At 42.1% G+C, this 12,312-nt stretch overlaps 1 protein-coding gene across 3 annotated transcripts in view; it reads right to left on the bottom strand.

Moving 5' to 3' along the window:
• Positions 1 to 12,312, bottom strand: part of Tmem117 (transmembrane protein 117) — a 460,550-nt gene that overhangs the window by 201,558 nt on the left and 246,680 nt on the right. For all 3 annotated transcript variants that reach the window (XM_021183072.2, XM_029469872.1, XM_029469873.1), the window contains one exon: positions 10,848 to 10,947. In XM_021183072.2, the coding sequence (XP_021038731.1) occupies positions 10,848 to 10,947 (100 nt within the window). The remainder of the gene's footprint in view (positions 1 to 10,847; positions 10,948 to 12,312) is intronic.

The raw sequence follows: 12,312 nt of genomic DNA, 5'->3' as shown, positions 1-12,312 counted from the left end.
GCTCCTTGGGTACTTTCTCTAGCTTCTCCACTGGGGGCCCTGTGATCCATCCAATAGCTGACTGTGAGCATCCACTTCTGTGTTTGCTAGGCCCCAGCTTAATGAACTCTTCTTTGTGACTGTAGGTATGGCTCAATGGCAGTACATTTGCTTGGCTTGCTTAGGTTTGACTGCTAACACCAAATACAGAAGAAGGTAGAGGACAAAGAGGAGAAGGAAGACGGGGGAATTAAATCAAAAGACAGAAGGAGAAAGAGAGAGAAAAGTCTCTTAACCAGTTCTCCTCATAATTCACTCCAATACACTTGCAACCTGATGTCATAGCTTTTATAAGGCAATAACAACAAAACCTAAGCACAGAATACTTCGTTGCTATAAATTTCCTTTTGATGTTTATAGAACATTTAACCACAAGTGCAGCATACTTTATGAACATAAAAATCTTTAGTACTCCCCAAATCCTTGGGGCAAACAACTGCTAAAGGATAGCAATTTCACATAAACAAACTACTTAGCACTTAAATACGTAGGAACTGCAGCATCTATCTTAAACAAAGTGAGTCCGTATAAAACCTAAACTCCCTTCCAGTTCCAGGTAAAATATACTCTGCACCACCCACATTTGTCAAAGGGAACCAGAGTGACAGCTGAATTGTACACTATGGAGAGTGATAGTTTGCTTAGACACCATAGTAGCTTCACCGTGTGCCGGGACAGATACACAATCTGCCTGGTTGATGATGAAATCCAACCCATTCAATAGACAGGCTAGCAGAACAAAATCAACTCAAAAGCTACTGAATTATCTCATGCGGTATTAAAGTCTCCCACAAAATACTGCCCCCTCCCAAATTAGGATAGTGTAGGAGTTAAACTCATTCAAAATTTGGAACCATACAGCCTGAGTTCAAATATGATGCTGAGAAAGGGTATAATACACTCCTTATCTCAGTGTCTGCTTAGGGTTGTTTTAAAAAAAGAAGAAAAGGTGAAGGAGGAGGGAGAGGAGGAGAGAGAAAGAGGAAGGAGGAAGGATGGGAGAGGTAGGAGGGAGGATGAAGAAGGAGTAGGAGGAGAAAATGAGAAGACTCTTCATTTAGTACTCTGAGTAACGGATCCTTCCACTCATTTCTTCTACCTGTTGTTCAACACATCCTGTTATTCAAAGTACTTCTAAATATGTATTTATGTGTCCATACATAGAATAGCATATGTGATATGGTATCTAACATATATGTATGGGGCATGTAATACTACATAATTATATCAGTATTTGTATAATATGGTTACATGCAAATCTTCTGTTATGTGTGCATGGATGTATGGGTATATTCACGTGCACATGTTATTCTGAACATATGTAGCATAGTTATATTAATATAAATTAGCATGTATAAAGCACTGTTCCAAATGTCAAATGACATGTTTGAAGAGGTGCTTGGCTTACAGAGTCCTAGAGGAGCTCCATCCATTTTTAAACATCCCAAAGAGTCTTCTATTTGGTCATGCTCATCTGCACTGATGCTAACAACTAGACCCCATTTCATGTCAAACCATATAGCAATGCCTCCTGATGCTTAATCAAGCTCCTCCAGCTAAAGGATGGACAAATGGCACTTTAATAGTCACAGGACAGACAAACGGCACTTTAACAGGCACAGAACGTTATGGCAGGAAAGTCATGAAGAATGTGTGGGCAAAGGGTCATGTGTCCTGAGGGTGAATAAGGTGTACGAGAACTAAAGACTCTAAAACTGAGCAGGGACTGGAAAGACAAACAAACAAACAAACAAACCAAAGCCAGAACAAGCTGGCTGTGCTGGTGCTGTCTGTGTATAAAAGATGCCCTCAGAGTCTCTCAGGTTCACTGTGCTTGAACCCAGCATCACTTCCCAAGATGCTTCTGTGTTTAGAACAGAATATTCATACATTTTTAGCCAATGAATATAATTAAATACAAAACACATAATACATACAATGGAACATTTTTACTTTTGGGGGGAGACCTTAACGTTAGAAGACTGATACCAAAAGCTGTGCTCCCTGCTTCTATTATTCAACATCTAGACATAATATTGCACTTCTTAAATAAAGAAACCCTTTCTTAAATGTCATACCCTATGTATGCTTTTCCAAATCCCAACAGTCCTGAAAATTAAAAGACTCTTGATCCATTTGTGATACTATCTGAGGCTAGACCTTCCTGGCTTATTAATTTTTTAGTGAGAACTTTTTTTGAAGAAATATAAAACACAAAGCTAAAATTTTTTAGTGACATTAAAATATTTATATTGGCTAAAGCAAAATGACCACACCCAGTAACTTCTAAAGAACAGAAAATAAATATAAAAAGTAATTGCTTTCACATACTGTTTAGTTCCATCAAATGACCCAACTGTCCATGTTTGGAGGAATTAATTGTTGCTGCATTATTTTGATTAAAAATGTAGGCACCAGAGACCTTAGTGTCCCTGGGTATGTCCGAATGGTGGTCTATGCTGGCTGTCTGCCTGGATCTTCCTTTCCAGGGCATGGCAGATTCCTGGCAGTCCTCTAGGAAGTCACATGACTACATCTCTGCTTCCTTCCTTCCTTTCTCCCTCCCCTTCCTCTTTCTGATTTCCCATGACGATCACTTTTTCAATTGCATAAGAATTATGTGTGCTTATAAGAATACTCCAAGAAAACAAGACAAGAGCCTTGTGACCTCAGGTTCTTCAAAACCAGACCTGTTTTGGGGATGCGCTTCTGTGCCCCTCACTGCGTAGTAGATAGAAGTGGGTTCCCTTTGGACTGTTCATCACAGCTCTCTATTATTATTTGTTTATTTGCCTCTATAGAAAACATGTTTTTACCCATGTGACTCCTCTTTACGCCTACAGTATAAACTGTCTGATGCTTTGAATAAAGTGGACTATTGCATGAAACTTTAGTCTGCCTCGTTTTTAGGCCCTGCTCTCTCAGACTCATGCAGCCAACGACAGAGTAGTTAACACTCTATAAATCATGTACCCTAAGGCACATAGCACAATTAAATAATCAGCCCAGTTTCCATCTTCAATGTATAAAATCATGAAATGCAGCATACAAATTGTCCCAAACATGGCGCTATCAGGAAGGTCACTGATGCTATGAAGTAGTGCCAGTGTATGTGGGAAGCCGTTGCAGAGTGGCAGTTACAGAGTGGCAGTTGCAGAGTGGCAGTTGCAGAGTGGCAGTTGGCTACTGCTGGCCACCACACATACATAGGCCGTAAAGGTTCTTTTGCCAAGATGAGGTTTTGAGAATTAACCAAAGTTAACCAATCAGATGAGAGACAAGTTAACCAATCAGATGAGAGACAAGTTAACCAATCAGATGAGAGACAAGTTAACCAATCAGATGAGAGACAAGTTAACCAATCAGATGAGAGACAAGTTAACCAATCAGATGAGAGAGAATGCCTCTCCTAGGCCTATATAAGCAGCACCAGTTCTGGGCTTGGGGTCACTTCGCCTCTGCAATCAAGCTCTCTCAATAAACCTGTGCGGAAGGATCCTGTTGCAGCATTGTTCTTCCTGGCCAGTCGGGAGCACGCAAGAACTGTTTAAGTGGAGAAAGCCAAGTCTAATGTGCAGGCGAATGTTCCCGAGGCCAGCTGCTCCTGGGACCAGCACCCCTGGTTAAAAGCCTGGCTCACAACCCTTCTGCTTGTCAGCTCAACTTGTTCAATTTGTTAATTCTATCCTTCTAATCTGTGTTTCAGAGTTTAAGTTAATTTCTATTATAAAATTGAGTAAATCTGGGACTGCTGCTTTATTTCAGGCAGTAAATAAAATTCAATTATTTTTTTTATTTTGCCATTTTTGAGAAATCAGTGAAAGAGAAATAATTAGAAACCTGGCATCCATCACAATACAGATTGTCAGGATCAGTTTCAGGCAGAATAACAAGCTAGACTTGATGTTAGTTATTTTCCAGTTATTGTTCATTGATAATTTAGCTCTTTCAGAACAGATTAAAATGCAGTAATGTATCAGTTTTTTTTTCATTTATGTGTATGGGTGTTTTGCCTGCATGGGTGTCTGTGTCCCACATACATGCAATCCTCACAGAGACCAGAAGAGCATATCAGATCACCTGAGACTGGAGGTATAGACAGTTGTGATGTACCATGTGGATGCTGGGAATTGAACCCATGTCCTCTGGAAGAGCAGCCGATGCTCTTAAGCACGACCCTATCTCTCCTGCCTCTTTTCAAGAAAAAAAAAATAGCTAACGATATTTCTTCCTTTGGTGAAATGAAGACCAAATATTCCTTTATTCTTTCCTTTTTAGCATGTAACAAGGATATACAATTTTTAAAAACTTAGCACATTTTAGATTTGTATATACATGTCGTTATAAATGCTATGTTTTCTACATTAAAATTGAAAAAGGACCTCTATTTTCCAACACTTCAGATATTCGCTACCACTCCTCTGTTCTCGGAACCTCAACCCAGAAGGAGAATAAGATACCACCAAGTATTGAGCGGCTTTCAGATCTATGCCTTTAGTGATGCTAAACCAACACTCTCTCTTGAGTAGGACTCTCTCCTTTCTCAAGTGGCTTAGGAAACAAACCTCAATCCCTCTGCCTTCTCCCCATAGCTGGGAGCAGGGCAATGGACCAACAACTGTGGCCACTGAAGGGAGGCTGTGGGGAGGCTGTGTAACTCAGCCTTTGCTTTATTCCCTTGTCTCTTGCATCACCATCCAGTAAAACCCATTAACCATCTGTCACTTCAAGGCTTGTCACAAGCACATCCCTTCAGAGCAATGGAAACGTGTGAGCAGGAGCAAGCGCACAGCCTGGTGAAGTATGCGGTGAGGGAAGGGGGAAGCGGGTTGGCACCAGGTCTCTGGCCCAGTGCTGCTGCCTTCCCTCCCTTCCTCCAGAAATCTGGAACTGCCACTGTGGAGTTAAGTTACAGAACTGAACTAGGAAAAAGAAAGAAAGAAAGAAAGAAAGAAAGAAAGAAAGAAAGAAAGAAAGGAAGGAAGGAAGGAAGGAAGGAAGGAAGGAAGGAAGGAAGGAANAAGGAAGGAAGGAAGGAAGGAAGGAAGGAAGGAAGAAAGAAAGAAAGAAAGAAAGAAAGAAAGAAAGAAAGGAAGAAAGAAAGAAAGAAAGAAAGGAAGAAAGGAAGAAAGGAAGAAAGGAAGAAAGGAAGAAAGGAAGAAAGGAAGAAAGAAAAAGAGTACTATGTTCTCTTAGGACTATCTTCTCCTTCAAAAACAAAGTATTTATATAGTATTTATGTAAGTATTTAAAGTAGTTATGTAACCATGAGTACAAGCCCCCTGCATCTATCTCCAAAGCACTACAACATAGGTGTGCACCATCTCCAAAACACTACAACATAGGTGTGCAGCACCACACCTGGCTTTAAAAAAAAACACTTCCTTTTAAAGTTGTTTTTCTTTGAACATTTCTAACATGTATATAAGACATCTTTCTTTTCATTTTTAAAATGTTTCATTTATTCTTGGAGAGTTTGCACTGAATATTGCATATGACATTGTATATACTTTAATTATATCCATCCTTCTCCCCAACTCCTCCCACATCCTCCTCCATCTTCCTATCCACCCAACTTTGTGTTCTCTGTCACTTTTTTTTTTTTTTTTACAGACCAAAACAAAATATGGAGTCCCGTTCATTTTGTCTGACTATTTCTGAGCATGGGGCCTGCCCAGTGCCACTCCAATGAAGAAAACTGACTTTTCCTCTCCAGTAGCTATCAAATGCACGTGGCTCGTTGGACGGGGTTAGGATTCCATGCCCACTTTGTATCATGTTCATATCTACATCCCATTGCCTCTCTCCAACTTATGAGTTCCCCCCAAACATCTCCCTCTCAACTTATTGTTCTCTTTCAATGTGCACGCGCGAGCGCGCACGCGCGCGCGCGCGCACACACACACACACACACACCATTGAGTCTAACCAGCAGCACCTCTAACTGCACAGTTATAGAGTCATCCACTAAGGCATGGGCAGTTTATCAGTGTCTACATCCTCAAACAAGAGTGATTCTCCATGCCTCCATGCCTAGCAGCTCCTTAGCCAGAAGTAGATCATGGAAGCTCCTAGCCACTACAATTTTTAACAGCCTTGAAACAGAGGATCACAACTGCTTAATTAGCTCATGGTTCCAACAACCATGGCACGCTCGGTAGATAGCATTCCACAACACTTTCCCACATCCCCTGGCTCTTACATCCTTTCCTCCCCTTGCTCACCAATGTCCCCTGGGCTTTGGTGAATATTTATTAACTATCTATTTGATGCCTCGTTTCATGATGCTAGTTCCATGGTGACTGCTCGGAGCACAGCTGTGAAGGTACTGATATTATCTGCCCCCTTCAAGAAGGTTCTAGTCAAGGAAGGCAGTGTTGACACCTTCTGTGTAAATAGAAACAGCTTTTTTTTTGAAATATTGTTATTAGTTAATGATAATATTAATATTTCATTGCAATTAATTATTCGTTAATAATCGGTCATTAAAACATGTTATTATTAAATTCAGTTTCCAAAAAAGTAGAAAATATAGTAAAGAAGGTAGCAACTGACATTCAAATATGCAGAGTGCTAGTAGAATATTCATATATAAAGCAACCTAATAGCCTAAATAACATTTCACCCTGGCTAACTCACCTTCATGGTGCTGGAAGTTCCCTCGAGAACTACTAGACTCCTATAGTAAGGACCAGTCCTTCCCCAGCTGTGATGCTTCACAGTGAGTGGCCTAGCAAGACATGCCCACTGCGGACGGAGACCATAATCAAATGACTCTGCTAGAGAGCTGTAGCATTAAACTGCCCCTAAGTGCTAACCTTTATACGCAGAGGTCAGAGCACCTCTCAGCCCCAGCAGAGATGCTCCTTTTTTCAGCGGACGGTGATTAACCCAGGTGATTAACACATTACAACCGGCGACGTGCATAAGGAACCATGGTGTGCTCAGCTCTAGACAGGATATCTATGTCACATTCTGCCACCCTGAAAGACTCGGGGATCACAGTGGATGGGACTGCACTTCAGGTAGATATTGAATAGGGATCCCTGGCTCTAAAGAACTCTCAAGAGAGCATAGTATTAAAACCAAACACAGTGCTATACGAGGTGACACAAAAAGCATCGGAAATAAAGATAAAGTTAAGTGACAGATGGTGTGGTGGACTGACTGGAAACGGCCCTTATAGGTCCATAGGGAGTGGCACTATTAGGGGGTGTGGCCTTGGCAGAGTGGGCGTGGCCTTGGCAAAGGAAGTGTGCCACTGGGGGGCAGGCTTTGAGGTTTCAGAGCACCAGCCAGATCTTATCTCACTTTCTTCCTGCTTCCTGCAGATCCAGAAGTAGAACTAATAGGTCTAGGTGTAGTTACTTCCCCAGCACCGTGTCTGCCTGTGTTCCGCCATGTTTCCCACCATGATGCTAAGGTGCTAAACCTCTGAAACTATAAACCAGCCCCAGTGAAGTGTTAGAAACCCTAACAAGAGAGATGACCAAGTTATTTTAAGGTATCTGTGACATAATGTCATGGAAGAGTCTTTACTGTGTTGCCACATGTAAATGATTGCCCACAGCCACCCCTGGTCACACATGCTGAGGCATGTGCATGGCAGGTAGCATATAGAATCCAGGCTACTGTCTAACAGTGCTAACACAAATGTCCCCACAGAGCATGCCTTCCTGTCGCTGTTTGTCCCTTCCTCCTTACGTCACCAGAACTTTCTCATTGCCATGAATCATAAGATTAGCTGCTAGAAGAGAAAAGCGAGGAGCAGAGAGGAGATAGCAGGGGCTGGGACCGGAAATGGTTAACTAAAGACAGCAGGAGCCTCTTCCCTCAGGTAGGAAATGAAAAGCAACAGCCTCGTGGTGATGTCCACAGAACTCCAACGGCTTTTCAACCTTAGGGGAGGTGGACCGGGACTTGGAAAACTGGAGCTATCAGCTCCTGAGTGACAGAGCAGTAGACACGAGGAAACTATAGCTCAGGATAGCCAGGGTTTCTGCTTTATACTGTGTTAAGGACACAACTCTCTGCTCCTAAAAATGGCAACAGTGCAGCCCAGTGCTGATTACAAAGCTCAATACTTGTTGCCTCTCTTTTATTAAAAAAAAATGTAAAAATTAACAAAGAATGGTATGCTTAACAGGGCTTTGTGTTCATTTATTCTATACACAGGATCTCCCCCAAAGCCGAGGACATGGCTGGACGCTCAGTCGTGTGATGGCCGGGGTGTTTCACAGAGTGTTTGGAATCACTCCTGCCTTTGGATCCCATCCATCTTGATAGCCTTTATAAACCATGGGAAAACTGAGAATTATTTCCAGAAAAGAAAAGTCTTCCACTACAGAAATACATTAAGAGTTAATATACAATTGTTAATGTAAAAAGTCACTTGCTTTTCCCTGAAGGTCACCGTCATCATTGATATTCATTCCATACTGAGAATTCTATGCACACGAAGGTCAAAGCTACCTGAGATTCCTCTCATGAGGAAAAATATTATTTTTTCAAGTGTTATCAATGCACACACATGTAGGCATATAAATATTTATTGCAAAGTTGCTGCCCGTCAGTGAATAGGAGTGGGAATAGAGACCGCATTCTGGGACTCCTCCCTGTGTGGCTGTGTTTGCAAAGCAGGAGCATGCATTTACTTTGCCATTTCTACCTGAGTCTAGTGGGGAAAGGTCACTGTTTCATAGAACGTAAGCAGAAAAAGAACCCAAGCTCTACCCCAGTTTACAGAAAGGAAAAGAGGGGCCGCCCATGGGATTCAAGCTCACAGTGGGTAGTTACGACTAAACACACTAGTCTTCATTCTCAATTCCTTTTTAGCTTTCTAATAAAGCAGTGAGCTATAGAAGAGGAAAGAGCCAGGTTAGCCAGCACAAACAGGAGGCGTTAAAGGAGCAGACATTAATCTGTGAATCTGAGTTAGTTTTTGAGAACAAGACAGCATCGTGGGCAGATTCTTTGAGTTCTTCTTATCCTTGCATGTGAGGAAGCAGACATATACAGGACCGGAAATACAACCAGAAAGGACTAAAGGTCAAAGCTACACTATGCACATTCCTTTGAAGGAGCCTAAAGAAGTGGACTTAACAACAAACAAACAAACAAACAAACACCACGGAGGCAGGGCTCTAGATGGATAGGAGTACCAGTGAGGAACTGTTTGGAGAATTGGATAGAAACAGGTCACAGACAATGATACCTTGAGAAAGACAGTAAAAGGCTTACATACTAAATGCTGGCATGAGCTTTCAAACTGCAGAGCAATGTTTTTGTAAGTACTGAATCCTGTTGTTCCTTCATTGACTTTTGTCAAGAGAAAAAAAGGGAAGTAGTGGGCCACACCACCTGTCTCCCTCAGCACTGGTAATGTCAGGGCAATTCCAGTCAATCTGCACCCAGGCCTGGGATGTGGTGAGATGTGCTAAGGGACCGGAAGTCCTGGAAACATGAGGTTTGGCTCTGTGACCTTCCTTCCCTTCCGTCAGTGGAGCAGGCCCAGATAATGCAATAGCAAGGACAAAGCTCTTACATCTGCCACACACTTCAGCAGCATGTTACATCCTAGCTAAAGCCACACATTTCATATGTATAAAAAAAAAACACATAGAAACTATGAAATCCATTTGTGAAATGTGAAGATTGGATCTATATACGTTGTGTTTTATTTCTTGAAGGTCAGAGCATGAGTGTCAAGGTCAGAGCCATATTTCTGAAAGCTTGATCTGGATCTCGTTTCCATTTTATTTTGCAGAGCTGAGCTAAAAAAAAAAAATCTACAATCACAATTACTTTAGAATTTTCTCAAAAGATGCCATTCAATTACATTATTTTCCAATGTGTGTACCTCCTCCTAGATCGATTTAACTAATGGAAAAGAAAACTGTCATGTGACATAGCCCACACTCTCTGAGTAGCTTTTTCTGATCATTGTTTTCACTCATTAAAAGTAAGCCATTTTTAAATGAATTTGACTTTGTATGTGTGTGTTGGGGAGGGATGGGCATATGGTTGTATGTCAGCATCCATGCAAGTTTTAAAAGTCAAAAAACAGCTTCAGATGCTGCCCTCAGGAGCACCATCAACCTCCTTTGAAGAAGAATCTATTAAAGGTTGCCCAAGCCAAATGAGTCAGCTCTCTACCCATGTCCAGGTGGTCAACAGCAGGTTGTTTACGCATTACAATAATAAACCTAGAAGTCAGGCATTCAAGTGGACAGTGTGGGCAGAGGCATAGGGGGGTCAGAATGAAGCAAGAACACACAGCATTGATGCAGTTTTAGGGTGCTCTTACGTGAAATTCTCCAAAGATAAAGTTAAGTTTGAAAACCAGGGCTATCAAAACTCTTCATGATCAGTGAGTTACTGGCTCATGGAGGAAAACAAATTTAGAGACCACCTAAAGAACATTTCCGATGGTCTTCTGAGACAGACCCAAATTGCATTCCTTACCTGGCAATTGTGTGTGCCAAAACAACAGCCTCTAAACGATTATTCAGAATTTCACAGAGAGGACTTTCCATCAAGAAGCACATATGTGTACATACATATATTCTGATTACATTCTGTAGTCACATTCTGATGGCTACAGATATTGAATATAATCTCTAGACTAAGCTATGCTTACAAAACCCATTCTGTACACAAAAAATGAGCAATTCGTTTTGAACACTGGTGCATACTTACAAATGGGTGTCCTTAAGATAATTAATTATTCCCACAATGTCCTTCTGACATTATGGGCATGCTTTTCATTTGACAGTTGTTCAAACTGAGAGAAGTTGTGGCTTCCTTACCATCCAAGCTGTGACGAAGTCCCCCATCCAGGTCCCCACAGCAGCTAGTTTCATGAAACTTTCATTGCGGATGCCCATATAGTCCGTAATGAGATAAGCTCTGTGGAGACAAACACAGGGCATTGCTCAGTCTGAGAGAAATATCCAGTCAAAGCTTCCCAGTGCAGCCACAGATGCACGCTGCCTTTCAACCCTCTTAATAAGCTTCCTGAATATCATCCCAGATTTCTTTATACATTTGCAAAGACATGGGGACGTGTGGACGGTGTTTGGGTCAGTTTCAATTAGATAGGGAAATGGATTGAGCATCTAGCCATTGTTGAGTGCAGTCCACCCTTGAGCTGCAAGCCCAGCATCAGCTTTTGAACACTCCAACAGAAACCCTCAGCAAAGGCTTCATTTCACGCTTGCTCAAGTGTGAGCAGAGGTGAGACAATTCCTGACACAGAAGAGAGAAAAGACATGTTCTGTCACGTTAGAACCAATGGAAAGGGGCCGGACAGGGCCTCGGCGCATCACACCAGGAGAAGGTTCAGAACACTGGCAAGTCTTAAGAAAGACATCTGCAGGGTGAACTGAAGTAAAATTTGATTTAGTATGCACGGTTTCAGTTACTACTGGAAGAAACAATGATCAGAATGTTTAATGCATCATTTCAGTTTTATATAGCTAATTCTTTTATTCCTTAACTTTTTATTTTAATTTTAATTTATATATTTATTCACTTTGTACCCCACATGCCCACCCTGCCCCATCTTGCTTCTCCTCCCAGCTCTGTTCTTACAAATCTTTCCCCCCCATCACCCCCTTCTCTTCTCCTGAGAGAAGGGGAAGCACCCTTTGGGTACCACCCCACCCTGGGACATCCAGTCACAGTAGGCCTAAGCGTATCCTCCACTACTGAGGCCCAACCAGGCAGTCCAATTAGGGGAGGCAACAGAGTCAAAGACAGCCCATATGCCCATTGTTAGGGGACCGACATGAAGACCAAGCTGCACATACACTATGATTATGTAGGGGGGGGTTAGGTCCAGCCCCTGAATGCTCTTTGGTGGGTGGTTCAGTCTCTGTGAGCCTCCATGGGCCCAGGCTAGTTGACTACGTTGGTCTTCCTGAGGTGTCCTTGATCCCTCTGGCCCCCTCTCTACCACAACACTCCTCATACACCGCCTGATATTTGGCTGTGGGTCTCTGCATTTGTCTCCTTTCGCTGCTGGATGAAGCCTCGCAGGAGACAGTGGTGCTAGGTTCCTGTCTGCAAGCATAGCAGAGGATCACTAATTCTTACTTGCTTGCAATAACACAATTCTTAGTCTTTACAACTCAAGGAGAGATGGGTCATGGTACAGCATCATCAGGAGTAAGACCATTGCCCTTTCTACTTTCTTTTTTTGTTTTGTTTTGTTTTGTTTTTTGTTTTTTGTTTTTTCGAGACAGGGTTTCTCTGTGTAGCCCTGGCTGTCCT

This window comes from Mus caroli, chromosome 15, assembly GCF_900094665.2.
Source record: "Mus caroli chromosome 15, CAROLI_EIJ_v1.1, whole genome shotgun sequence".
Taxonomy (NCBI): Eukaryota; Metazoa; Chordata; class Mammalia; order Rodentia; family Muridae; genus Mus; species Mus caroli.
Note: the sequence above shows the minus strand (reverse complement) of the source record. Positions and strands in the feature narration are given on the sequence as shown.